General features: G+C 26.2%; 3 protein-coding genes across 4 annotated transcripts; 1 reads left to right on the top strand and 2 right to left on the bottom strand.

The window, feature by feature from the left end:
- Nucleotides 1–73: 73 nt before the first annotated feature.
- Nucleotides 74–2719, bottom strand: LOC107170062 (peroxiredoxin-like). 2 transcript variants are annotated; one of them, XM_015520071.2, is made up of 8 exons: nt 2503–2719; nt 2315–2401; nt 1561–1642; nt 1087–1231; nt 892–1027; nt 691–819; nt 522–627; nt 74–461 (listed from the first exon to the last, which is right to left on the bottom strand). In XM_015520071.2, exons 2-8 carry the CDS (start codon nt 2345–2347, stop codon nt 373–375), a joined length of 720 nt encoding a protein of 239 aa, XP_015375557.1. In that variant the 5' UTR covers nt 2348–2401; nt 2503–2719; the 3' UTR covers nt 74–372. The 2 variants fall into 2 exon arrangements, with proteins under 2 accessions (XP_015375557.1, XP_089081428.1); XM_089225302.1 differs by having other exon boundaries at nt 2315–2718.
- Nucleotides 2720–5973: 3254 nt separating this feature from the next.
- mip40 (Myb-interacting protein 40) lies at nt 5974–9822 on the bottom strand. The gene is made up of 7 exons (XM_089225732.1): nt 9648–9822; nt 8715–8819; nt 8537–8648; nt 8252–8425; nt 8001–8190; nt 7643–7791; nt 5974–6394 (listed from the first exon to the last, which is right to left on the bottom strand). The coding sequence occupies exons 2-7, from the start codon at nt 8791–8793 to the stop codon at nt 6379–6381; spliced, it is 720 nt and encodes a 239-aa protein (XP_089081858.1). The 5' UTR covers nt 8794–8819; nt 9648–9822; the 3' UTR covers nt 5974–6378.
- Nucleotides 9823–10066: 244 nt separating this feature from the next.
- LOC107170065 (PRKR-interacting protein 1 homolog) lies at nt 10067–11900 on the top strand. The gene is made up of 3 exons (XM_015520073.2): nt 10067–10508; nt 11368–11547; nt 11618–11900. The coding sequence occupies exons 1-3, from the start codon at nt 10398–10400 to the stop codon at nt 11843–11845; spliced, it is 519 nt and encodes a 172-aa protein (XP_015375559.2). The 5' UTR covers nt 10067–10397; the 3' UTR covers nt 11846–11900.
- The last annotated feature ends 301 nt before the right edge of the window (nt 11901–12201 follow it).

Raw genomic sequence — 12201 nt, 5'->3', positions numbered from 1 at the left:
CATTGGACCTCAATGGTCCCTTAAGCTGTATATGATGATGATGATGATTGACCATGTATAAATATAACACACATTTTGTCATAGTTGCAAATTTACTATTTATTTAAGTAATTGAAATTAACAGTTAGATTTAAAATATCTAATTCAAGTGACACACATTTATAATACTCTTATGCCGAGTTGCACTAAAATTTAATGGTCAATTAAATCAAATCATGTTTTATGACCGTTTGATTCATTAAAATAATATGTTGAGGGATCTTTCTTGCGACTCTCCAGGCATTAAAGTATAAACAAATTGATATTTTATTTTAAGATAATATTCCTGTTTTGTTATAAATAATTGTAAGTACTTTAGTATTGCACAATAATTCACTTGTTGACATTACCAAAATATTCCTTTGAAAGATTTGGATCTGGTTTGATAGTTGGACTATTTGGCTTCCAGTTCATCGGACAAACTTAATCACAAAATCATATTTAAATAATAATAATGTAAATTTTAATCTAAACGTTTTTACCTTCTCCATGTTTGTCAACAAATTGGAAAGCTTGAACAAGTCTTAGAACTTCATCTACACTACGTCCTACTGGCAAGTCATTGATGGTAATTTGTCTTATTATTCCCTGAAATAACATGATCAAATTTAAATATATTTCATAAGGAATAAAAAAAAATGTAATATTTACTTTTGGGTCTATAATAAATAGGCCACGGAGTGGTATGCCGTCAGGTTCGATAAGAACATCATAGGCTTTGGCAATTTCCTTTTTATAATCTGATAATAGTGGATAAGACAAACCACCCAAACCACCATGCTATAATTATTCATAAAACAAATAAATAGGAAATATGAATAAAATTAGTTTTTTATTATAATGCAAACTAACCTTTCGAGGGGTGTTAACAAATGCTAAATGCGAAAAATGTGAGTCACACGAACATCCAATTATATTTACACCAATTTTTTTAAATTCATCAATGTGATCACTAAATGACACTAATTCAGTTGGGCAAACAAATGTACTGAAATAAAACCATAAAAATTAATATATTCTTGATTCATTATAATATATTTAACTTACAAATCCAAGGGATAGAAAAATAAAACCAAGTATTTTCCCACAAAATCTGAAAGTTTTATATTTTGTATTTGTCCATCAATAATTGCTTTACCTTCAAATTGGGGCGCTGGTTCTTGTACCTTAACATTAGTCACAGGAGATGAAGCTAAAAAACAACAAATTTAATTGATTAAAATAATGAATTAGATAAACTTAAATAATAATAAGTTTTTAAATTAAAGTCAACTCTCAAGATATGATTATTAAATCAAACTACTTATAAATAAACATCATAATACTGGTCTGTCCGTTCTGTTTTTCCGAAACTGATTTATTTTTATGAATATAAATCTAAATGTACATCAAAAAATTAATCTTTACTATTACCTCACATTATTTAAAAAAAAAGTATATATATAATATACAATATATATTTATAATTATGTCAATGAGACTAAAAAAAGTTGAAATTAATTATTACTGATTCATGCTTACAAAATGATCGTGTAACTGAATTAGTAATTGCAATTTGTTTAAACTTTGGAATGTTCTGGAAATTTTGCTGTGTAAAGCGAACCTGAAATAAATAAACAATTAGAACTAATGGACAGTTTAATATCTATTTGATTTCTTATACTAACAAATGAGAACAATTTTTTTTCTGACAGCAATTGATCAAAATCAAATCTAACCCAACACTTATAGCATAAACATGTCAAGCTTTAGGGAATAGTCAGACCTGCAAATTTAATTTTTAGAATATTTATAAGTCCCTAGTGTGAAAACTAATTCCCTATACAATTACTTTCAGCTAGATCTGAGAATAATTCTAAACACGTTTCTAAATATCCAACTACGACAGAAACTGGTAACTTGAGAAAAGCAACATACACTGCCATGAGACTAGATTTATCAAATTTAAAATATGAAACTTTCATAACAATTTCAAAATGTATGGTTTATATCAGCTGATTCAGCTGACCTCATTGACGGCTTATATCTAAAATACTGAAACTCACAAGTAAAAAACAACGAAATCGGTTTAGAATGCAAATGAGTTTGATCAAATCATTTATAACGATATAATAACATAATATGTATATGTATAAATAAAATAAATGATTTCAGCAATTCTCACTACTCACCACTTTTTCTCTTAAAAACCACAATTTATATTAGGTAATAGCTAGGTAACACAAAAATGGTGTTTAAAAGCTAAGTAGATGATAAATAAAATAAGTGTACTTACTGTTGAAACCGCTGATGCAAATTTTCTAAACATGATGTCGAATATAATAGTAAATTATCAATCACAGATACAACGTCACTTGAAGTCCTAAAGTTTACGGAGACGATTTATGTGAACAGAAAAATGATAATTAAAATTTATGACTTATGGTACATTACGGGAGTTATGTAACAATATGAAACACGAACCCTATGTCCCTATTAAATAGTGACCAGATGACCAGATATAAATATGATATTTTAATATTCTAAGTGGTGTTGTTGTTGTTATAGTGATTCACACAGAAATAAAAAAAACCAACTGAATTATAATATAACTATATATAAGTGATATAATCATATAACTACAGTGATGAGAGAAGTAGGTGATCTTTATTTTTATGGGTACCTACTACCTAGTACCTATATAGGTAATATTGGGAAAACTTAAAAGTTTTTTTTATCAAATATATAACCTTATCAACTGGTTGATATGGAATATTATGGATAAGACTGATAATAGTGGTATTTCTAATTTTAATCCATTTTTAAATTTTAACTGATTTACTGGATACCACTTGAAAACTGGTAAGTACAGCCATACAGGATTTAATTTAAAAAAATATTTTAGCCCTGGCACTGGACAGTTTTATTGTTTTATATTAATATCTGTCTAATATCTATATGTCTATGGCTTAACACGGACTTCTATACTATATAGAAGTCTGTGTGGCTTAATCATCCTGGAGATAAAACGCCATAGCCACGAAAAGTGATTATATGGTCCCGACATTCATGGTTATTGTCCACAACAGAAATTTAAAAATCTGTTTTTATTATTTTATTACAACCATAGACCTTATACTAGTATAACACTATTTATTGCACATAGGATATAGGTATTTGGTTTTTGGACTGTTCGATACAGATTTTATTTCTGAATATTTCTATATCAAAAAATGATTTTTGAAAAAATGTGGACACACCTGATTATTACAACGAGATCGAGGCCTTTTATTTTGTTCCACGTAGTAAAATGATATATTGGTATGGTATTGACATATCGGGGTAATAATTCATAAATGTAATTATTTTATAAATTCGAAGTAACATTAGACCATGGAATGTGTTTATTCGAAGCAGCTGATTTTCGGAGTAACTGCATTACACATATATATAATACGTTATTATAATATGTTATTATATATCTATTCTGTGCTGCATTATTATGCGTTATCATACAAATTCGGTGTAATAGAACATCGTAACTTTGAATGTTTGAGGTAAACAATAATTCAACCCATCATCTTGGTCCTGTCATCATGGTCGTTAATCGTCAAGGTTTATAGATAATTATTTATTTATTATTTATTATCTATAAACCTTGGTTACTCGTTACCATGAATTAACCCTTTCAGTCCCCATGTACATTATAATGTACATACATTTTTATAATTGATAATTAAATAATGATAAGCGCCACGTTCGTTATCGTGTTGTCTATGAATTCGTTATAATGTGTAGAATCAGAATAAAATATAATATCTTACATAAGTGTTACCAACATTATTAAATTCAACTGCAAAAGGGAAAAAATATGATAATCATAACCTGATTATTTTTCGATATGTTTTTTTCCCTCCTGAATGTATGTGATAATTTAAAATGTTGTGCATTTTTTTTATCAATTCTTGATATATTTGTTGATGTTTTGCCACCGGTTTCGTTATTATACGTACAATATCACGGAGTTTATAGAAGGTACTATTTATGTACATTACAATGTACATTGGGACTCGTCGGCTCAACACGACCGCGCGAGGCGCGACGGACTAACGGGCGACATGAACGTCATAATGCTATTATTGCTATTAGTAGTTTGACGTTCGATTTGTTGTTATTTTCCGTCGTTACTTGTTACTATATTATTTTTATTTTAAACTTGTTTTTAATTTCAGTACTTATATAGTAAAAGATATAGTACGGCTAAAAATAATATTTGTTATAGGTATCTATAAATAATAAATATGCATTAAATAAAACATTTATATATTATTAGTTATTATTAATAGCTAGTATTACAATATAGATATCTGTTTTAAAAATATTGGATTAGATGATAAAATGATTTATTTATACGAGTACACATTATATCACAAATATTGTGGAGGAAATTACATTTTTAGATCTCAAAATAATAAAAACATAAATGTGTAGCGTTCGATTAAAGTATGTTATTTTTATACCGTTGAGTCCCAATGTACATTATAATGTACATTACGAATTCTCCGAAAATAAGTGTGCCAAAATTTTTTAATTCACAGGATCACTCATAAATACGGTAAATAAAAAGAAAATAATGAAAAAAAATTTTTTTCCCCCAAAAAAAAAAAGTCGGGACTGAAAGGGTTAAGATATACTAGTTATTATATTAGCGGTAGTTGGAAAAAAAATCCCCGCACTAGGAAAAAAAATCCCCAGTGGCATTATACCGGTAGTATTAAATTATTTTATAAATTTTATTATATGAAAAATAAAATAAATATTGTATATTATGTTAAAAATTGTTATTTTATAATAAATTAAATGTTACTAAATATATAAATGTATTATATTATACGCATATAAAATGTATGCCATGATGGATAAACTTTCGGCGTTTTGAACAGTATACTCGAAATCGCGATCAAGATGTAATTCCAATTTCCAACTGACCAATTAGTTGTTATTTGTTTCAGTTCCGGTTTAAGATTAGATAGTAGACAACACGCATCCTATAATCGTCGTTAAGAGTGTTTTTCCAATGTAGGTACTCTTACTTTATAGGTATTCAGGTAGGTACACAATTAGAGATAATGAACTTTTTTCGATTGCAATAAATTGATGTTATAGCGATCATATTATATGGTATACATAGTAATTACATTACTTTTTACGGTACCTAATATACAATATTTATTTATATTACCAATTTTTTATAAAATTACAACTTTTAAAATATTATACAATATTAATTTTACTTATATTATATAATTTATAACATACCTAATAGTACGGTACTACTTTTCCCGGGGATTTTTTTTCCGCAATTCTATATTAGCACAGATTATATAATATATAATATAATATATAATCTGTGATATTAGTTTATGTTGATTCCTGATCGTCATTATCACATATTTATACATAGTCAATAGACGAGAATAGCCGACTGGTTAGCACTCTGAAAATACCTGTTTTAAATGTTTTAATAATTTCTTTCATATTCTGTTCACAACTATAAATTCTGTCCAAACAAAATAGTTCAAATTTAAATAATTCTTTTTGTACTTCCTAAGAGCAAAATTTTCAACAAATAGTGAGCAACTCAAAATGAAATGATCATATTTTTAGGAGGATTCTTTTCGTGCATTTAAGTTTTCAACTACTAAATAATATAAAAATCCATTGTTATATTTTCTTCGCCTATGACCATGTTATATTATAAAATACAAATTAATTACATTTAAAAAAAAAAATACCATAAGAATACCTACTATTGTAGATTATTTAGATCACACTATCATTGTGAACAAAGAGAAAATACTAAGATATTGTATTGCTACAATCAAGTTATGCATAATACACCTGTTATTCATGTAAAAATACAAACGATTTACAAAGGAATAAAATGTGTACTAATTGATTATAAATTTATTTTATTACTATAGTTTATGTTAGAAATAATATATTACACACATTTTATAATTAAATTGTTTATTATAATTTATTATCATATTTATGTGATTTTTCAGGTCTAAATTATTATGGTTAATAAAATGATGAATAATAATTTCTCAATATGTTATAATATTAAGCGTAAAGAATCAGGCTAAAATAATATTATTACTTGACAATACATACAATTTAAATTTATGAAAAAAATTATTATAGTTAAATTTATAATATACAATCTTCAACACAATAAAATTATTTTTGTTGTACAATAATTATAATGCATTATACAATATTAACATAATAACTACTAAACTAAGAAGAAAAATTTATAAAAATATTATATTCTTGGAAATGGGTATATTGATTGCACTAAACAGTATTATCTCTGCAACATAAATACATATAGTTAAAGTTGAAAACAATGTAATTAAAATTCTAATTTATCATAAATATTAAAAATGGTTCAAAATAAAATAATCTATAGGATTTTATTTTATATGATTTACTAGATATTTTATAATTATTTTATTATTAACATTCGCAGCATATTACAAGAAGAGTCGATGTTGAAAAAGAAAATGAAATGTTAAAGTTGAACAGTTAAAAAATAAATAGTAAAACAACAATCATGAGTTTTGCATTTAAGTTTTAGTTTTCAATTCTTTATTCATTTATGGATAAATTGTTCAATTGCAATTATATTTACAGTAGTGATAATAGTGAAAAAAGAAAAAATTTTAACATAAATGAGCATTATCAATAATTCACATAATAAAGAATATTTTATTTTAATTTTAATTTGCTTTTTATTAGAAAATAATTATAGCAAAGTGATTACAATTTATAAAGAATAACTTTAATTATATATAAAATAATCATATCTAATACATACATATACAGACAATAAACAATGAAATACAAGTACCTAAATGCAAATTGTGGAAATATAATTTACTTATATAAATTATGATCATTAAGATTTTAGACCACAACTATGGAAATTACTATGATACGTTAAAATATTGATTGTATTATTTTACATGTAGTTTTGAATAAATATAAAATGATGATATTTACTAGACAATATTCTCATTTTAAAATTTGATAGTAATACTTTCCCTTTAACATCGAAAATAACAGAGTTAAACAGATTATTTGGAACATGCAATTTATTATGTTGTGCATTTTAGAGATGGTGATAATGCATGTGAACTTAGTGCTCTCTAAGTTGAATCAGGCGATGGCTGTTTTATCACAAGTAACATATTACATAGGCTAAGAGTAAAAAGGTTCCAAGTGGTTTTTTTATCAAAATTTACTTTTTCAAATATTCCTTATAAGTTTTCAATGGCACATGTTTTAAGCTAAAAATTAGTTTGACACGAGTTATAATGAATGACGTACACAAAGCAAAATGTTCATATGTCTTTAAACAAATATTAAAAATGCTCACCTGTAAAATAAGAAATTAAGACATAGAAACTTTTTACTCTCATCTCATATCAACAAATGTTAATGATATTGGTCAAATAATTTCAAATTTGTCAAAATGTGATAGATTGGTTCTTTTTGTAACAAACTACAGTTATATTAATAATTTAAAAATAATAAAATGTATAAATGTATAATTTACTTGTTTAACATTGAATTCAAAATGCTTTTTGACATAGCGTAGCGGGATTCATTTTCATTACTGAATTTAATCCACTGCTGTCTTACATAAGTCCATCTTTTTCTGTGCTCCTTAAGTAATTCACTAACAGTAGGGACTTCTTCAATATTCTAAAAAGTGAAACAATTTAATTTAAACATTGGTATTTTTTAGATAGTTATAAGTATATTTCATTAACTAAAAATAAATTAAAATGTATATTATGGAATACAAGTTTATGATAAAAAAATTTTATAGGAAACATCATAAGTCAATATCAAAAAATAAAATTATATAATAAAAAAAAAAAAGAAAATACAAATTATAACAGTATACTTACATTTTTAATATCCATTTTGGTTACAACATCCTTTGGTAAATTTAAAGGTATTCTATGAACTATATCAGTCTCATTTTCAGGTCTGCTTTTAGGAGGTGGTAATTTATACACATAATCTTCGATTGTAGATGACTCATTATCAATTTTAAGATAACGTTCCAAATTTTCAGATTTCTTACTTTTTACTTGTCTAAAATTCAAAAAAATTTTATTTACCTTATAACTTTCAAAATTAAGCATATTTTCTTCACCTTGCTGATAATGGGTCATTTTTCATCCAAGCTCGGCATATAGAATACATTGCTGAATTATTGGTAAAAGAAGCTAAATCAATGCTACGATCTCGTAATTTTAATACCAATGAATCTTTAACTTCTTGCTTGGATTCATTTACCTTAATTCGCTTAGTTGTATCATTTTCTTCCCTAAAAAAAAGGAAACAGTTATTTCATCAGATGGTGATTATTCTTTGTCTGCTTGAAAGAAAACAGAAATTAGTGTAGCCATTTAGAATTCAAATTAATATATATACTTACACAATTAATACATCATTGTCAGTCACATCATCAACTTTTTTTTGCTCCTTCTTTGCAATAATATCAAGAGCTTCATTTAAACTGTTGCGAGCTTTTTCTAAATGATTACCTCCTAAAATAAAAATTGGTTATAGTTAAATATAATTTTTAATAACTCAGATATAATTATTATAATTACTTATAATTCTTGGTTCTTTCATTGGTGAATCAACAACCTGTGTTGAAGATTTAAGTACACTTTTCCTTTTCTTAACCATGATTTATAATAACTAGTGGCTCTTGACTATAATGAATAAAATAATGAATATGAAATTAAAACTCTATGTTGTCATTCAAAAAGGTAAAAAACTTAAAAATGATAAGGATGAAAAATATTTAAAAATATAATTTTTTAATAAAAACATTGGGTTTTTGACAACTTGAAACTATGTAAAAAAATGTTTTGAAAAAGTCAATACTTTTTTAAATAATGAGTGTTGTTTGATAAAAGAATCACCCTGAATACATAGGTAAATATGAAATAATATACTAATCTTCAATACTTTATATAGCTACATTATGTTTTCCACACACACACACACACACATACAAATACATATTTAAAGCTTACTTTAGTAAAATAATTTCAGTACAAAAATCAAGATCACAATTTGTTACATCATAGTTGATCCATTTATATATTATTAATAAAACAAATAATTAAAATGAACTGTTTAAAATGTCTATACTAATTTTAATTAGGTACTTAGTAAAACAGGCATTTTATGAGACACTTAAATTACTACAAATTATATTACTTTAAAATATGTATTCAAGTTGGTTGTTTACTTGTTGCACTTAAAACAGTTCAAGCTACAAATAACAGTATAACACCTTTTAATAGTTCAAATAAATAATATTTAAAAATAAATATGTATTATAAATTATAATACGAAAGTCATAAATATTAAAAAATAATAAGGAGGGTGTTACATGAAATACATAATAAGCAAGAGTTAAAATCAGTAGTTGGTATTAGAAAAACAGTCTTTTCATCAAAATTTTTCAAATGGCACATAGGTACCTCCATAAAATATACAATTTTTATGATAATTTGGAAAAAAATACTTACAAGTGACGAGATGGTTAAAATATTTTTTAAACGGTTAACAAACTGCAATAATGACAGCTACCTATAGTCCTGAATTCACCATTTCATTATTTCACGTCATTTAACATTATTAATTTGTAATTTCACAAGCAAAAATTAAATATTGAAATAAATAATAATTTTGAAACTTCTTGTTTATATCTGATAAAGTTGATAGTGTCCCAAAGACGTTAAAAACTATATCTTGGTTAGCCACGGTCACGATGTAGATAAAACGGTGTAGTCACTCCATAGACCTTATACTCAGTATAAGGTCTATGATTATAATATTGTTCTGTGATAAGGAGCAAGCCGACAGCCATTTTCTGCGTTTAGTGCGTATCACAAAGTTGCCGACATTGTTTATATTATACTTATCTATGGTTGCTTACATATTTAATATTTTATTATTTTAACAACTCTCAATCACAGAATTATTCTGTGTCTCAATCATGAATTCATGAGCTAAGATAATGTTAAATTAATAAATTATGATCATTTGATTTTTTTCCAAAACATTTTAGTAAAACTTATTGCAATATCCAGTGTACAACGTATCACTGTCTTATTATTATTATTTATAATGATATCGAATAATAAGCTAATACCTATTTTAAGCCGTTTATGGTGATAATGATAAACTCCAATCAAGACATCTATGCGTTATATTAAACTTATTGTATACATTTTTCTCCGATTAAAGGTTTTCAACTTTGACGGTAGATAATAAAAATGAACGATCCAATTGAAAACGACAGTTCCAAAACGACTGAAGTAAAAAAAATAGTAAAAAATGCTACTGATTTACAACGTTTGAAACTCGAAAGACTTATGAAAAATCCGGTAAGCACAACCCAAATGGTTTTATTGTATTAATCAACTCAACTCTGGTACCCAGTATAAGACTCAGCTCCCTAAGAGGACGTTGCACCCACATGTGTTATCGCTGTCTTAAAAGTGCATAACATAGCAAATTGTACGCTTAGCAAATCACGTTTAACTCTGCTAGCTTAAAATTAGGGTAAATTGAGTATAGACCTATTATGAAACTTGATGGTAAGAACATTGAACATTGGCTACAAAATTGAACTATCTTAACAAACCCTCAAACAAACACAGATAATGTTCTTAACATCAAGTTTCATAATAGATCGATTCACTCAAAGCTTAATGTGACTTGCTAAGTGTAAATAAGTTATGTTATGCGCTTGTAAGGGGACAACAAATGATTGTGTAACGTACTCTTAATATCCGGTATCCTTTTCGCAAAAAATATATGCAGGAAACTTAATTTAGTGAAATTCTGCTTGAGTGTACTTCACTTTCTGAGCAATTCAGACCTCGCTGAACAATAATAACCCAACAGTAGACTGAATATAACACTCAGTGCATTTCTGTTTACATGCACCTATCTTAAATCATTAGTAATTTGTACTTGGTGGGCAAATTGGTCTAGGCAAGTACAGCCTGTGCATTTATGATATTTTTTAAATACCTAGTATAATGTGTAGTTTAAAAATTTACTACTTGTCAGATCGACTAATATGTTTGTTTAGCTGTTAATAATTGTACATTACATTAGTAAATACAAACTAGAATCATCATCCTTAATACATAATGTTTAAAAAAAAATGAAATGCTTATAATTGTTATTATAATTGTTTATAGAATGAATTAACTAATCTAATGACTGTATTTTTAGGATAAACCTGTTTATATACCCGAGCCACGATCTGACAAAAAATCTCCTCATGTACCTGAATTTGTAAGGAATGTTATGGGATCAAGTGCTGGAGCTGGCAGTGGTGAGTTTCATGTTTATCGGCACTTAAGACGCAAAGAATATGCTAGACAAAAACACATACAAGTTAAAGCAGAAAAGGTAAGCAATTTTATTAAAATAAGTTAATAGAAGGGCTAAGTATTAATATTTTTTTTTTTTTTTTTTAAAGGAACTTTTGGAAGAAGCGTATCGTCAAAAAATATTAGAAAACAAACAAATGGCTGAAGGGCGTACAGCTAAGAAAAGAGCAAAGAGGTTAAAGAGAAAACAGGTTTTAAGAAAAAAATCAAAGATGATCAGGAAAAATGATACTGCCAATAGTGTAAGTGAAAATGACTCTACGAGTGATGATGACAATCAAAATATTACTGAGGCACAAAGTAACTCAGTATTATGATGAAAAAAATATTTATGTAAAAATATGTAAATAGAAAATATGACTTTTTATTATAGCAGTGGTTTTTTCTTTTATATAAATCATGATACAGAAGTTTTAGTTAGCAGAAGTTGTGGTCATTGCACGATGGCATGTATAATATGAATTACAATATGTATATTCGCCATAGTGCTAATTCAATATAACATGCTCAAGCATATTTTATTAATCATGTAATAAACTAAATATAAAAATTTTGAGAAGTCACTTTACTGTATAGCAAATACAATGAAAGTCAGTCAGCATGATTTCTAAGAATTTTGCTATTATTTATTTATATTGATATTAGTTATTTATTTATTTTTTCTAGTATGATA

Source organism: Diuraphis noxia, unplaced genomic scaffold (assembly GCF_037042655.1).
Source record: "Diuraphis noxia isolate RWA-SAM2 unplaced genomic scaffold, SU_Dnox_SAM2 contig0004, whole genome shotgun sequence".
Classification (NCBI taxonomy): Eukaryota; Metazoa; Arthropoda; class Insecta; order Hemiptera; family Aphididae; genus Diuraphis; species Diuraphis noxia.
This window is presented reverse-complemented; position numbering and strand designations above follow the sequence as displayed.